At 44.5% G+C, this 12,140-nt stretch overlaps 1 protein-coding gene across 1 annotated transcript in view; it reads right to left on the bottom strand.

Annotated features, from left to right (window-relative positions):
- Nucleotides 1-12,140, bottom strand: part of Abca13 (ATP binding cassette subfamily A member 13) — a 395,665-nt gene that overhangs the window by 347,365 nt on the left and 36,160 nt on the right. Inside the window, 4 exon segments of the mRNA XM_038325545.1 lie at nucleotides 986-1,116; nucleotides 2,841-3,004; nucleotides 5,756-5,784; nucleotides 7,433-7,584. Of these exon segments, the coding sequence (XP_038181473.1) occupies nucleotides 986-1,116; nucleotides 2,841-3,004; nucleotides 5,756-5,784; nucleotides 7,433-7,584 (476 nt within the window).

Here is a 12,140-nt window from a genome sequence, read left to right as displayed (position 1 = left end):
TCAACCTGGTGCCCTCTTCTGACCTTATCTATAGGCACTGTACTCATGTGTGCAAGCCTATACACATACACTTATAATTAAAAGTAAAAATAAAATGTGTTTTGAAGTACTGGGTATATTTAAAAAAAAGGTGATAGAATACTTGAGTGATGTGTAAGGCTCTAGATTCAAACTTTAGTCAGAAAGAGAGAGGTGGGGGGGGGAGAGATTTCCTTTTTGGATCATAGATGAAATAGGCAGATGCATGCTGAAGATGGTGGATTAGCAATGTTAGCAATGACGGTGTGTGGGTGGGGACTGGATTAACTCATCTATAAATGAGTAGAGAGGTGGGTGGTCAGATGACTGATCAGATGAACAGGTAGACAAGAGAGGATGGCACATGAATTCTAACTTCACCGTTCTCTCGCAGTACTTCCCATAGAGGACTAAACAAAGAAAAAACCCACAGGGGATAAACTTATAAGTAAAATATTAACTCCATGACAACTTAATAATGTCCGAGTCAAGAAAATAGGGGACCCCATTCTCCTCCCTGAAGAGAGCTACTTATTACCTACACAATAGTGTGCCGTCTCTGAGTTACCTCACTGTTTAGCCACTGCCTCCAACTCCAGTTTCTTCCCAGTAGGAACTTAAAGAGAGGAAAGGTAAAAATCACGGAACAAGTGGTTCATTTTTAACTTAAAAGAGCTTACAACTTAAGGAATTCAGAAGTCAGCTATATGGAATATAAATGCAGTTCTTATTCGCAATGACTGTGAAATTTTCAGCAGCAGCAGTAGATAGCCAGTCACTTTAATTTTTTGAATTAAAATTGTTGCGAATTTTAATCCTATGTCTGTCTTTTGCTAGCAGAAACAGCAAATTTGGGGTCGAGTTATTCATTAATCACTTCTTTGAAGAGCCCCGTGGCTCTGTGCCTGCTAAAGCACTGCAAGAATGGAATACCCCCAACATGGCCCCAGCCCTCCAGGTCCCTCACCATTGGCAGCTGCTCCATGCTGCAACAGAAACCGCAGGGTGGAAATGGTCACGTTCAGAACATGTCTAGAAACCTGGGGGACCATCTGCTGCAACGGTAGCCAATCCAAAGCTCCCAGAGATGTTAACGAACTAAAACAGAAACAGAACCAGGCAGAGTGAGTTGGTAGCCAGCCAAAGAGTATCAACTCCAGACTTATTTATTTCCGATTGGCCAGACCCCAGCCCTGTTCCAATATGTTGCCAGACCATTAATATGTCTGCATTCTGCTTGGTTTAATGGAACCCTAACTCCCTGGGCAAGAGAACAATCAGAAGTGAGTTCCTCTCTTGAAACACCCGAGTGGCTTTCACACACATCCTCTTTTGGGGTGCTCTACCACGGGGGCTGTTTTATGCTCAGCATTGGGTCTTCCAGCCCACTCTTGGCAGCTGACAAGGCCACACAGAATACACAATATGAAAAAGGGATGAGCGGCCAGCTGGGCTGCCTCAGGCTCCCATAGTCAGTCTAATGCTCAGAGAACATGCTGCACTATGTCCTATCCAGGCATCTGAAAAAGTCCTGGGCCAACCGGAGGTTCTCAAACTGCTTTACAGATAAGGGGTTTCAGACAAGGGAAGTCCATAGGTCTATGATGTGAATTCTGTTTTTTTAAGTGACAATATTTTATAGATGCAGTTATAGGTCAGAAAACATCTTCAGCTGAGTTGGGACTGCATGTGTTTTAGCAGCATGAAGCTGACTCTACCATGCATCGTGGTCCCAAACAGGTGACCTTCACATGGTTTCCCAGTAAGGAAAATCTCTACTTGCAGTTTTGTGCAGTTAGAAGAACCCTAAGCTTGTAGAAATCATCCCTGAACCCCAACATCACTTGCAAGCAATACCTACAATGAGTAGATTTCCTTGCTATCATAGATACAATACAAAACAAATGAAAGCCACAGAAGGTGACACTGTCATCAATATCTTCTAGTTTCAATTCGTACCTCCCTCTAAACAATCTGACCATTCCCACCATCCACTGTTAATACGTCCAGAGCATAGAGCAAGGGGACAAAGGGAGGCTCCCTTCGACGTGTCAAGTATTTAAGATAATGAAGTGTTAGGATGTGTTTCGTTCTCCGCCATCCAATGTATCTTCATGACAACTAAAAAGTCCTAAGAGTTCTGATCCTCAGAAGATCTGTGCTACAGAACATGAGGGCTCAGAGGCACCCACCCCTGACACCCCTCAGCCATGTCAGAATCGCAAGGGGCTGTGTATTTTGTGGTGCCATTTATAATTCAATGTCAAAATCACTGGTGGAAAAGTAGGAAGCCCACTACAGAAAGCTCTGCTCCAGAATGCGCCTCTAAGGACATGCAGTCGGAGCCACCATACCAATCGGGTCCCAACTTGTCAGGAAGGCACAGAGCTTATCAGGCTACATGTGGTCTTGGGCATTATTAGCTCAGATTACTACATTTATGTGACTGCTTTTCTAGTGGCAAAAATCGTAGAAACAGCACAGCTGATGGTAAGATCGTGAAGTATGTTATGGTACATACTAATTAACATGGAATATTATGCAGTCACTAGAAATGATCATCCAAAGACAATACAAGCCAATGAAATGTGAATCAGATAAGTTAGCTTTCTGGTGGTTGACTATGAGCTAAAGAGCATTTCTGCCCCCCTGGTAAGATAGGTGCACACAGACGGAGGCAAAGACAGAGGTGTAATGGCTCCAGATGTTTCAGCAGAACACTAGGAGAGTTTCTTTTATGAAAACAATACCCAATGAAACATTCCCCTATTACAATGGTGGAGCATAAGACATACAACCACTTGTTGCTATTTTTCACTTACTTCAAGCCTGCCTGGAGAAAGTGTGTCACGGTATCCACGCTGTCTTCCAAGTGAGCGTGGGTTGTGCGAAGTCTGGGAAGTGAGTGGAGGAAGTGCCACACGTGAGGCTGCTGGTGGAGGCTTTCCAGTCTGGATAGCACATCCTCGGTTTTATTGAGATCCACCTGATAGATAAAACATGCCAAAAGTTTTCCTAGTTAATGTTTAACCAGGCAAAGAAGAGACAGAAAGGCATACAGACAAGATACTTCAGATGGGTATGAAGCTCATGACTAGCACCTGCCTATGTTCGACAGGCAAGATTTCTAAACTACTAGGTTGCTTCTACTTTTAAAATAGATAAATTTGTATGTCTAAAATCGAGTATCAACACCAAAAAACAATCACTAAAATAATTATAAATGATCATAAAAAAACAAGGTAAGAAGAAAAGCAGCAAAAAAAAGTGGAAAGAGGAAGGAAAGAAGGATTCAGGAAAGAGAAGGGAGGGGATGGAAGCAGGTTTTTGCTGTCACAGGCCTCACCAATGGGTGGTACCCTGGCAGGGCTGCTTGGGGTACCAGCCCCCATCCCCTCAGGCTGAGCTTGCTTCTGATGTCCCCATCAGACGGAGAAAGTAAATCTTCTCAGCATGCGCTTGGTGTGGGGTGCTCTGACCAGGAGGCTGGGCTCTCAGGGAACCATCAGCCTTAGCTGAGGCTAGACCAGACAGCCAGCAAGAGGTGTGGAACCTGGGCTCAGGAACAGCTCCTATGCCTGGCCTTTCAGTGCTCTGCATATCTTCCTGGAATTGTAAAACCTGTCTCTTGCCCATTCCTTCTCTCTCCCAGGAGACAGGAGTCCCACTCCCACCCTCTTCTCTCTATGGGAAGCAGCGGCACCCACCATCTGGAGGCTGTTACCTGAAGTACATGCTGCTCTCACCTGATCCCTCCACAGTACTGAGACAGTGGCTCCCCTATCTTCTTGAAAATACTTTTTCTGGATGTCCCAATCGCTCTGCCTCACTCCCTTCCCCCTTCCAGCCTCGCACACCTTCTCAGACACACTTCCTGCCTCCTCTCCATCTACACTCTCCATCCTCTGAGCATCGCTTCTTCCCCAGCACCACGCATCTGTCTCAGACTGTGAACCTCAACCCCCAGTTTGTGTCCTGGCAGCCTCCTTGACAGCGCCACCATGGATTGTCCACATGCCCCAGCCCATCTCCTGATTGTTCCTCTCCCCTTCCTTCCCCTTGCCACAGAGCCAAGAAAACCTTGGAAGGATAGAATTCATGTCTCACTCCTCTGCTCTGATTGTCCCAAAGAGCATTCCACTCTCTATGAAAATCAAGCAGAAAACCAAACATGTGCTGGGACATGCCCGGAATCCCAACACCAGGGAGCTGGAGAGACAGAAGCATTGGGAGTTCAAAGTCATTCTTCATGGAATGGACAGGTGGGGTCCAACCTGGGTTAAATGAGACCCAGGGAAGGAAGGAAGGAGGAAGGAAGAAGGGAGGGAAGAAGAAAAGGAGAAAAGAAGGGAGGAAGGGAGGAAAGGAAAACGTCAAGTGATATGATGTCATCACCAAACTTCTACAACAAAAACATGGCCCTCGAATCCTTTCACTGTGACAAACAGGACTGCTTTGCTGTTGGCCACACTGCAGCTCACCGCATGCACTGCCCCAATGCCTGTGCATCAATCAGACCGTGGACATGACAGCAGTTTCTACTGCCCACAGTCGCCATATCTTTTCCCATGTCAGCTACTGACTGCATATACAGTAAGGCATCAACATTTACTTATCCTAGTTTTGAATATTAAAATAATCCATCCTTCTAAATCACCTACTTACGTGTGAAAGTGTTTAGTGTAAGTAAGATAAATTGTCAGAGAGGACACAGAGGGCATCAAGCTGTTTGTCAAAATTGATTGTATCGGGCTTTCATTGTCACGTGCCATCGGACATTTAGGTGAGTTACTCATCACAAGTCCCTTAAAATGCTAATTGATCGTTAAAATAGTGCTTCACCCGACTAAGCTAATATTCCTCAGTTATTTGTAAACTGAGCTTCCACGAACCTTGATGAGCCCCTTCGCCCTGATATGGCAGTTAGGGTAGGTGTTTGACCACAGTAAGGAGTCATTTGATGGATGCACAGGCACTCCTGCTCCACCCAGAGCAATGGCTGGCATTTACTGTTGGACGCTTCCAATGGTTTACTATGTACATGTTTTCTTAAGCTGCTTTGGAGTCTTCCGAGAATTGTTCCGACACAATGTCAGAGCACAGTGCTGCCAAAAATATCTGGACTTTGAGTGTCTAGATGAGCAGTGTGCGCAGGCAAGAACCTCAGTGCTGACAGGTTCACCCTTTGCTCGAGCCTCCACAACCCCAACTCTGTTGATGGCTGGGTGAGTCTCTGCTGTGAGGCTGTCGTCTTTGAAACATGCTTAGCAGCATTTCCCCCTCTGCTCACCAAAAACAACAAATGGCCTCTCCACCCACCCTCGCTGTGACAACCAATGTGTACAGATGATGACAGGTCGTCCTATTGATAACTATGACCTTAACTAAAGGTCCTACATTTAAAGCAAGTCAACAGTAATATGCCTAACACAAATTTCACCAACTTTGAGGTCTTTTTGGCTTAAATCCCTCCTACAAAGCAACCTGAGTACTACCTACCTAACCCACTACTTCCCCTCCCATCTTCTCCTCCTCGCGGACCTAGAGCTCTGACTTAAGGAATCAAAACCCATCTTTCAATCTATATCTGATGTAGATTTATTTCAGGTGAGTCCCACCCTGCACATTTGCTGTAAAAAAAATCAGATGATTAATAGTCCTTGAAAATATAAACTCAACTACAAAGAGAACACTGAATCATTGTGTCTGTGTTTCCAGCCTTGCTGGGGATACTCACTGTTAGAAAACTTGAGCCATAAGAGGAACCTACAATAAAACACATTTAACAGATCAGCTGGTCAGAGCCCAGAGTCCCTGCTTCAGTCTGCAAGTGAAATAACAAGACCAGGCTCAAATACAAATACAAAGGAGAGCAAATAGAAGGATAAATATGAAGACCGCTGTTGTTGCTATATCCCAAATCTCATTGATATAATTTCCAGTAAAACAATCTCAACACTTTGTCCGGTATTGTTGCCAATCTCTCACTACACCTGACATTGGGAGCACTCACCACAACATGAAAAGAGCAAATGGAAATAGAGAAAAGCAAGCTGAATGTGTTGGCACACCCTATAGTTGGCTTTTTTTGCTCTTTGTTCTTTGGGGGCCCACCACCCCATTCCCAAATAAATACTCGGAGACTTATTCTTACCTATGAATGCCCGGTCATAGCTTGGCTTATTTCTAGCCAGCTTTTCTTAACTTAAATTATCCCATCTACTTTTTGCCTCTTGGGTTTTACCTTTCTTTATTCTATATCTCGTTCTTTCCTTCTTACTCTGGGGATGCCTGTGTTGCTGGGTGGCTGGCCCCTGGCATCCTCCTTTCCTTCTCCTTTTCTTGCTCCTCCCTGTTCTCCTGTGTATTCTCTCTGCCTGGCAAGCCCACCTATTTCTCTCTCCTGCCTAGCTATTGGCTGCTCAGCTCTTTGTTAGACCAATCAGGTGTGTTATACAGGCAAAGTAACACAACATTACAGAGTTAAAAAAATTCAATACATCTTTGCATCATTAAACAAATATTCCATAACACAAACTAATATAACACACCTTGGACTCATATTCCACAACACCTGCTATCCCAACACCCAGGAAGCAAAGGAGGGAGGATTGCTGAATTCAGAACCTGCCTGGTCTACATAGGTCATCCAGCACTACAAACAAGACCCTTTCTCAGAGAACAAACAGGCAAAACCTTCAGATGTGAGGAGAAAGAAAAGTAAAATTACTGTTTTTCAAAATTTTAAATAATATATGCTACGGGAAGTAGCTCAGACAATAACAAACTGAAAATGGATATACTCATCTGGAGAAAAATGGTTTTTTCAATTGTATCGGAAAAAAAGAAAAGAAATGCACTTAACACTTAATCCCCCTCCAAAACAAATGTTGTTGCTTATTGAGACAAGATCTTCTTCGTGTAGCCCAGGCTGGCCTTAACAATATCATCTTGCTCTAGTCCTCAAATGCTGAGGTTACATGCATGAACCTGGACCCCACGGCAGAGTCCAGCAGATTTCCCTCATCTGTTGTGGAAGGGCACCTGTCTTTTGTTAACACCCTCTCTCAAAAACCAAAAGGGAAAACCAAGTCACATATCCAGAGGAAAAAAAGGAATAGAGAATGTGTATAGAGAAGGTGTGGACAGTTCTTAAATATGGACAGACAGCATGGGATGGAGAGACGGCATTAGAAGGGGTGGTTAAACTGGGTAGGCCTCAGCCTATGGGCCAACTCCTCCTTTGTACCCCTTATGCCTCCCAGAGAGGAAGGAGCCAACTCCACCCTTCCTAAGAGTAAGCAGTGTTGGCCTTGTCCAGCAGGGGGCGCGCCTTCTCCTAAATGAGAGAGAAGCTGGTGGCATAAGGGATTCTCACTCCCCAAAAAACAAGGACACCTTTTCAGGATCTTACCCGAGGTTTCGGATCTTTTCTGCCACAGTTTTTGTAAGCTCTTTGCCTTGTCCATTGTTTCAAAAATGTCTTCGGCCAGGTCCTGTATCTCTTTTAAAAAGGCCAAGCTACTGACTTGGTTGTCGTCTGTTGCAGTTTGGAACCTAGAAGAACTTCAGACACAAAGAATAAATATTACAGGAATCAGTTCCCCTGGAGTTTGAAGGGGTTTGATGCTCCATACCAAACTGTCTTCAGAGAGATACACACAAGGTTCCAAGCCTACCACCAGAAAATCCCTTGGCTGATCATCATCCAAACTGGAAATTATCTCTAAAATATGCACATTGAAGATTAGAAAAAGTATCCTCATTCTCTTCGTTATCTGTAAAGCTCAAAATTGTATATAGTCATTAGCCATTTTTTTCATCCATTCAACGTGTATTATACCGCACACTCCATGTAAGAGCTTAAGCATCAGTGAGCACGAACAGGAGACAGAGAGGATTGTGGGCAGAGACAGGTGCTATGAGAAAAGGAATGCATGGCACTGGGTGGTGGCGAGGGCTCCTCGCTGACAGCTGAGAAATAGCCCAAGAATGGGAAGAACTGGGGCGTCTGTGCCGGGCATGGAGGGCACATGTGAAAAGGCCCAGGGATAGTGACAGTCAGAAGTGTCCCGATAAGAGAGAGTGGAAGTTGGCGGGGCCAGAAGATTCCAAGCAGTTGCTCACGGGAAGACAACAATTCAACAGTATATTCACCAGATTCTGAATACCAACAACAGATCTTTTGGCATGACCTGTCTAACCAGGAGAAACCATCCAAGCATGCCATTAGCTGTAGAAACCGTATTTGCTAAGCCCAGCGCCTGTTCCTGGGAGGAAAAAAAAGTTCCTGAAAATGACATTGACTTCCTCCTCTTGTAAGGAAGGCTTGCAAAACACCTGCTGCTAACTTCCCCTGGGCAGTGAGCACCTCAAGGCTTTCCCACCAAGATCAGGAACCAATAACAGCAGGGTTTCCTCCCAGTGCTTTTTCAGTACCTTCTGCAGCCTCCCACGACCTGAGGGCAAAACCGAAATAAAGACAGATGGATTTCAAAAGAAATAACGCTGGGCTGCAGAGGTGCGGAGGTTTGATGCAAACACCTACGTGATGGCTTGAAGCCATCTGCAGCTCCACTCCTGGGGCATCCAAAGCCCTATTCTTACCTGCTCACCAGGCACACATGTGGTGCACGGGCATACATGCAGACAAAATACACACGCACATAAAATATTAAAATCAATAGATGTTTTTGAAAAAAAGGAAGAGGCAAAGAAAGGCCTTTCTTCAAAGATGCGTGGTTGTCTACAAATTCAAAAACTGTAAAGAAAGTTCAAGAGAATTTTTTAAAACTAAAATAAGAATCGGTCTCTTTCTTGAGTTCCCCCAACGAACAAGCACACTTGACATTAAAGAGTGAGCCTTGCGACGTCAGAGTGAGGAAATTTGGAGGACGTGGCTTTGGAGAAAGGCAAAAGCAGACAGATTCAGAGCCCACTGTAGACCGACAAAGACCTTTAACGAATTAGGTGTGAAGCGTTAACTATGCTATGCTTTTCTGTTTTTCTGGTGCTATGACATGCTGATGGCTTGCCGGCCTAAATCGTGAACCCTGCCAGGGTAGTCAGTCCTTAGACATGGCAAACATCAACCCTGCGCAGCTGAATTCATCCACGCCTATGTATTTACTTGATTAAAATGGGAGTTTATGGAGAGGCATTTAGGCCGGACTTCCGAGATGCTGGAAGATGCAGGCACCGGGGGCTTCTCCTGGAGCGGGGTGGAAATACAGGTTCGAACCTGCAACACCACCTACCACACAGGAAGAGAAACCAGAAGGCTCTTTTGAGAATAATGATGAGGGACTCACATACTGAACATTTAAGGACTGTAACTACTTTCCCACGTAGACTTTTAGTTCCTCCTTCCTTTACGTATATGACTTATTTGCTCTAAGTGGATTATCTTATTCAGATTTCTTTGCTTTTAATTTTAAGTAAAACATTTCTTGCATTTCCTTTCTTTTAATTTTATTTTAGCATTGAGCAATGTTTCTCCTACAAGGTAATAAATACATATATATATATGATAACATATTTTATAAGCATAGAAAATTCTAAACAAAACTACATAAATTCTAACTCTAGGGGAATATGTTAATAGTAGTAGATGCTTATGAAAGTATTTTCTTTCTCCTTAAGAACAGGGTCCCACACCTAGTGGTGTCAAGGGCACCACAGGAAAAACCCACAGAACCAACTACCCTGGGCTCACAGAGGCTCACAGATACTGGACCAACAACCAGGGAGCCTGCAGGGGATCATCCTAGGCCCTCTGCACATATGTTACAGTTGCGTAGCTTGGCCCTCTAGTAGGGCTCCGTCTCTGACTCTGTTGCCTGCTTGTGGGACCCATTCCTCTACTTGCTTGTCTCACCCAGCCTTAATGGAAGAGGAAGAATCTACTTTCACTGCAGCTTCATAAATCATGACTGGCTGATATCCATGGGAGGCCTGCCTGTATCTGAAGAGAAACAATGGAGGAGGAGTGGGTAGGGTGGGGATGGGAGGGAAGCCTGGGGGAGGAACTGGGAACAGGGGACGGAGGGGAAACTTTGGTTGGGATGTAATAATAATAATAATAATAATAATAATAATAATAATAATAATAAAAATTAGTTTTTAAAAAATTGAGAAAAAAGACAAAAAACGAACAGGTTCCTAGAAATGCAACCCTACTGAGAACCCAGAGTAAGCAGCAGGCCACCTAGGAAACTTGGTCACTAGTGGCTCTGGAGCCTCCTCCAGGAAGCTCCTATAGAAGTTCTAGAGGTTGCTGGGAACCCGTCTTGTCATCTGCACCTCCTACCAGGGACCCACAGGCTAACCCAATGTTATAGGATAACACAGACGGGAATTTTAAGTAGGGAACAATAAACCTGATGTAGTTTTCTAAATCTTGTAACAACCATGTATGGATTTTGCATGCGAGGTCTCCCTATGTAGCCCAAGATGACCTTGAACTCCCAATTTTCTTTCTACCAGGTACTGGGACCACAAATATGTGCCCATGCTCAGATTGGTGGAAAAAGGGGTGTGCGTGTGTTTGTTCATGTGTGTTTGTGCGTATATGTATACATGTATTTGTGTTTGTGTGTATGTGTGTGTTTGCGTGTGTATTGTGTTTGTGTGCATGTGACCTCGGAATCTTTGTGTCCTGTGCACTCTCCATTTCTCCTGCTCATCTCTCACTAGGGATTCCTAACTCAGCTACTAAGAGGCAAGAACTACTATATGTGTGGCCAAGTCAGTCACAGGGCATAGGATCTGGAGAGTCGCAATCACATCTCACAAATTATCTTAGGAGACGGGACAGACTTCAAACACTACATTGGGGACATCTATCTAGCAAGCATAGTTAGAAAATTTCCAACTACTTCAAATGCTGATGTAAGTAGCTAGGCAGGCATTGGTAAACGTGGAGGCCATTGATGTTGGACCTGTCCTTTATAATAAGCTTTTAATCCTACCTCTCATTTCCCTGGTACCTCGCCAATTCTAAGAAAAGGAAGTTGCGCAATTGCCCCTCCCTAAAATTTCAAACACGATATGAAAAGATGGCAGCATCAGGGCTTTGCTGAGACCTGACACAACATTCTACACTGGCCAAATAATCGTAATATCATAAGAACATACTACTGGTCCTTCTTAAAGGGCTAATCCAACCGTGTCTGTCAATCACCTAGTCAAACGTCTACATCCGGAGAGCTAACACCGAAGGACAAGTTAAGGAAATGGGAAGAATGCTTACTACCTTAATGAAATATGCACTTACAAGCTCCAGTAGGCCCGCCTAAGATGTAGCTGATTACAGACCTCCACTAGATACCAGCGAAAATCTGAAGCATGCTGCCCAGATGCCGTGGGCTGTTTCCCTTCCTCTAAAGACAGACATGCGCGCGCGCGCACGCACGCAGACACGCACGCACGCTGGCACGCATGCACGCTTGCACTCAGCTACTTACAGACTATCTCTAATTCACTGAACGTGATTTTCCTCTCTTCCCCTTTTTCACAACTCTTTTCTCAGGCAGTTCCTTTGATGTTCAGCTTGTCTGCCATGCTGATTTATCCTCAAATTCTTCTGAAAGGTCCTTGCGCTTCCTCCTGAGTCCACTTTTGTTTATCCTTTATGTTTTGTTTTGTTTTGTTTGTTTGGCTTTTTGGAGACAGGGTTTCTCTGTGTAGCATGTCTGCCCATGAACTGGCTTTGTAGACCAGGCTAACCTCAAACTCAGAGATCCACCTCCTTTACTGGGATTAAAAATATGTGCAACCACTGCCCGGCCTTTGAGTCCACTTTCAAATCCTTTAATTTACGAGACAAAGAATCTGTGAGAATCAGTCACGTTTTTCCTGATAACACCAACATTTCATACGCCTCTCCTCAAACACCCCCAGAGAGCGGGTGTCTCGCTAGCATGTACTTTGGGACTTTCTTGTGCACAAAGACCATGTGTTTACTTCCACACTCCAGAGCAGGAGCGAAGGCTCTGAGAGCTTCACAGCACCAAGAAGAAAACCAGGATGAAGGAGTGCGGTAGGGAGCCTCACTTGGAGGCAGCCTTGGTGCTGGCAGGAGAAATTTCTGATTATCATCCTCAGTTTTCCACTAGCATGGA

Source organism: Arvicola amphibius, chromosome 1 (assembly GCF_903992535.2).
Source record: "Arvicola amphibius chromosome 1, mArvAmp1.2, whole genome shotgun sequence".
Classification (NCBI taxonomy): domain Eukaryota; kingdom Metazoa; phylum Chordata; class Mammalia; order Rodentia; family Cricetidae; genus Arvicola; species Arvicola amphibius.
This window is presented reverse-complemented; position numbering and strand designations above follow the sequence as displayed.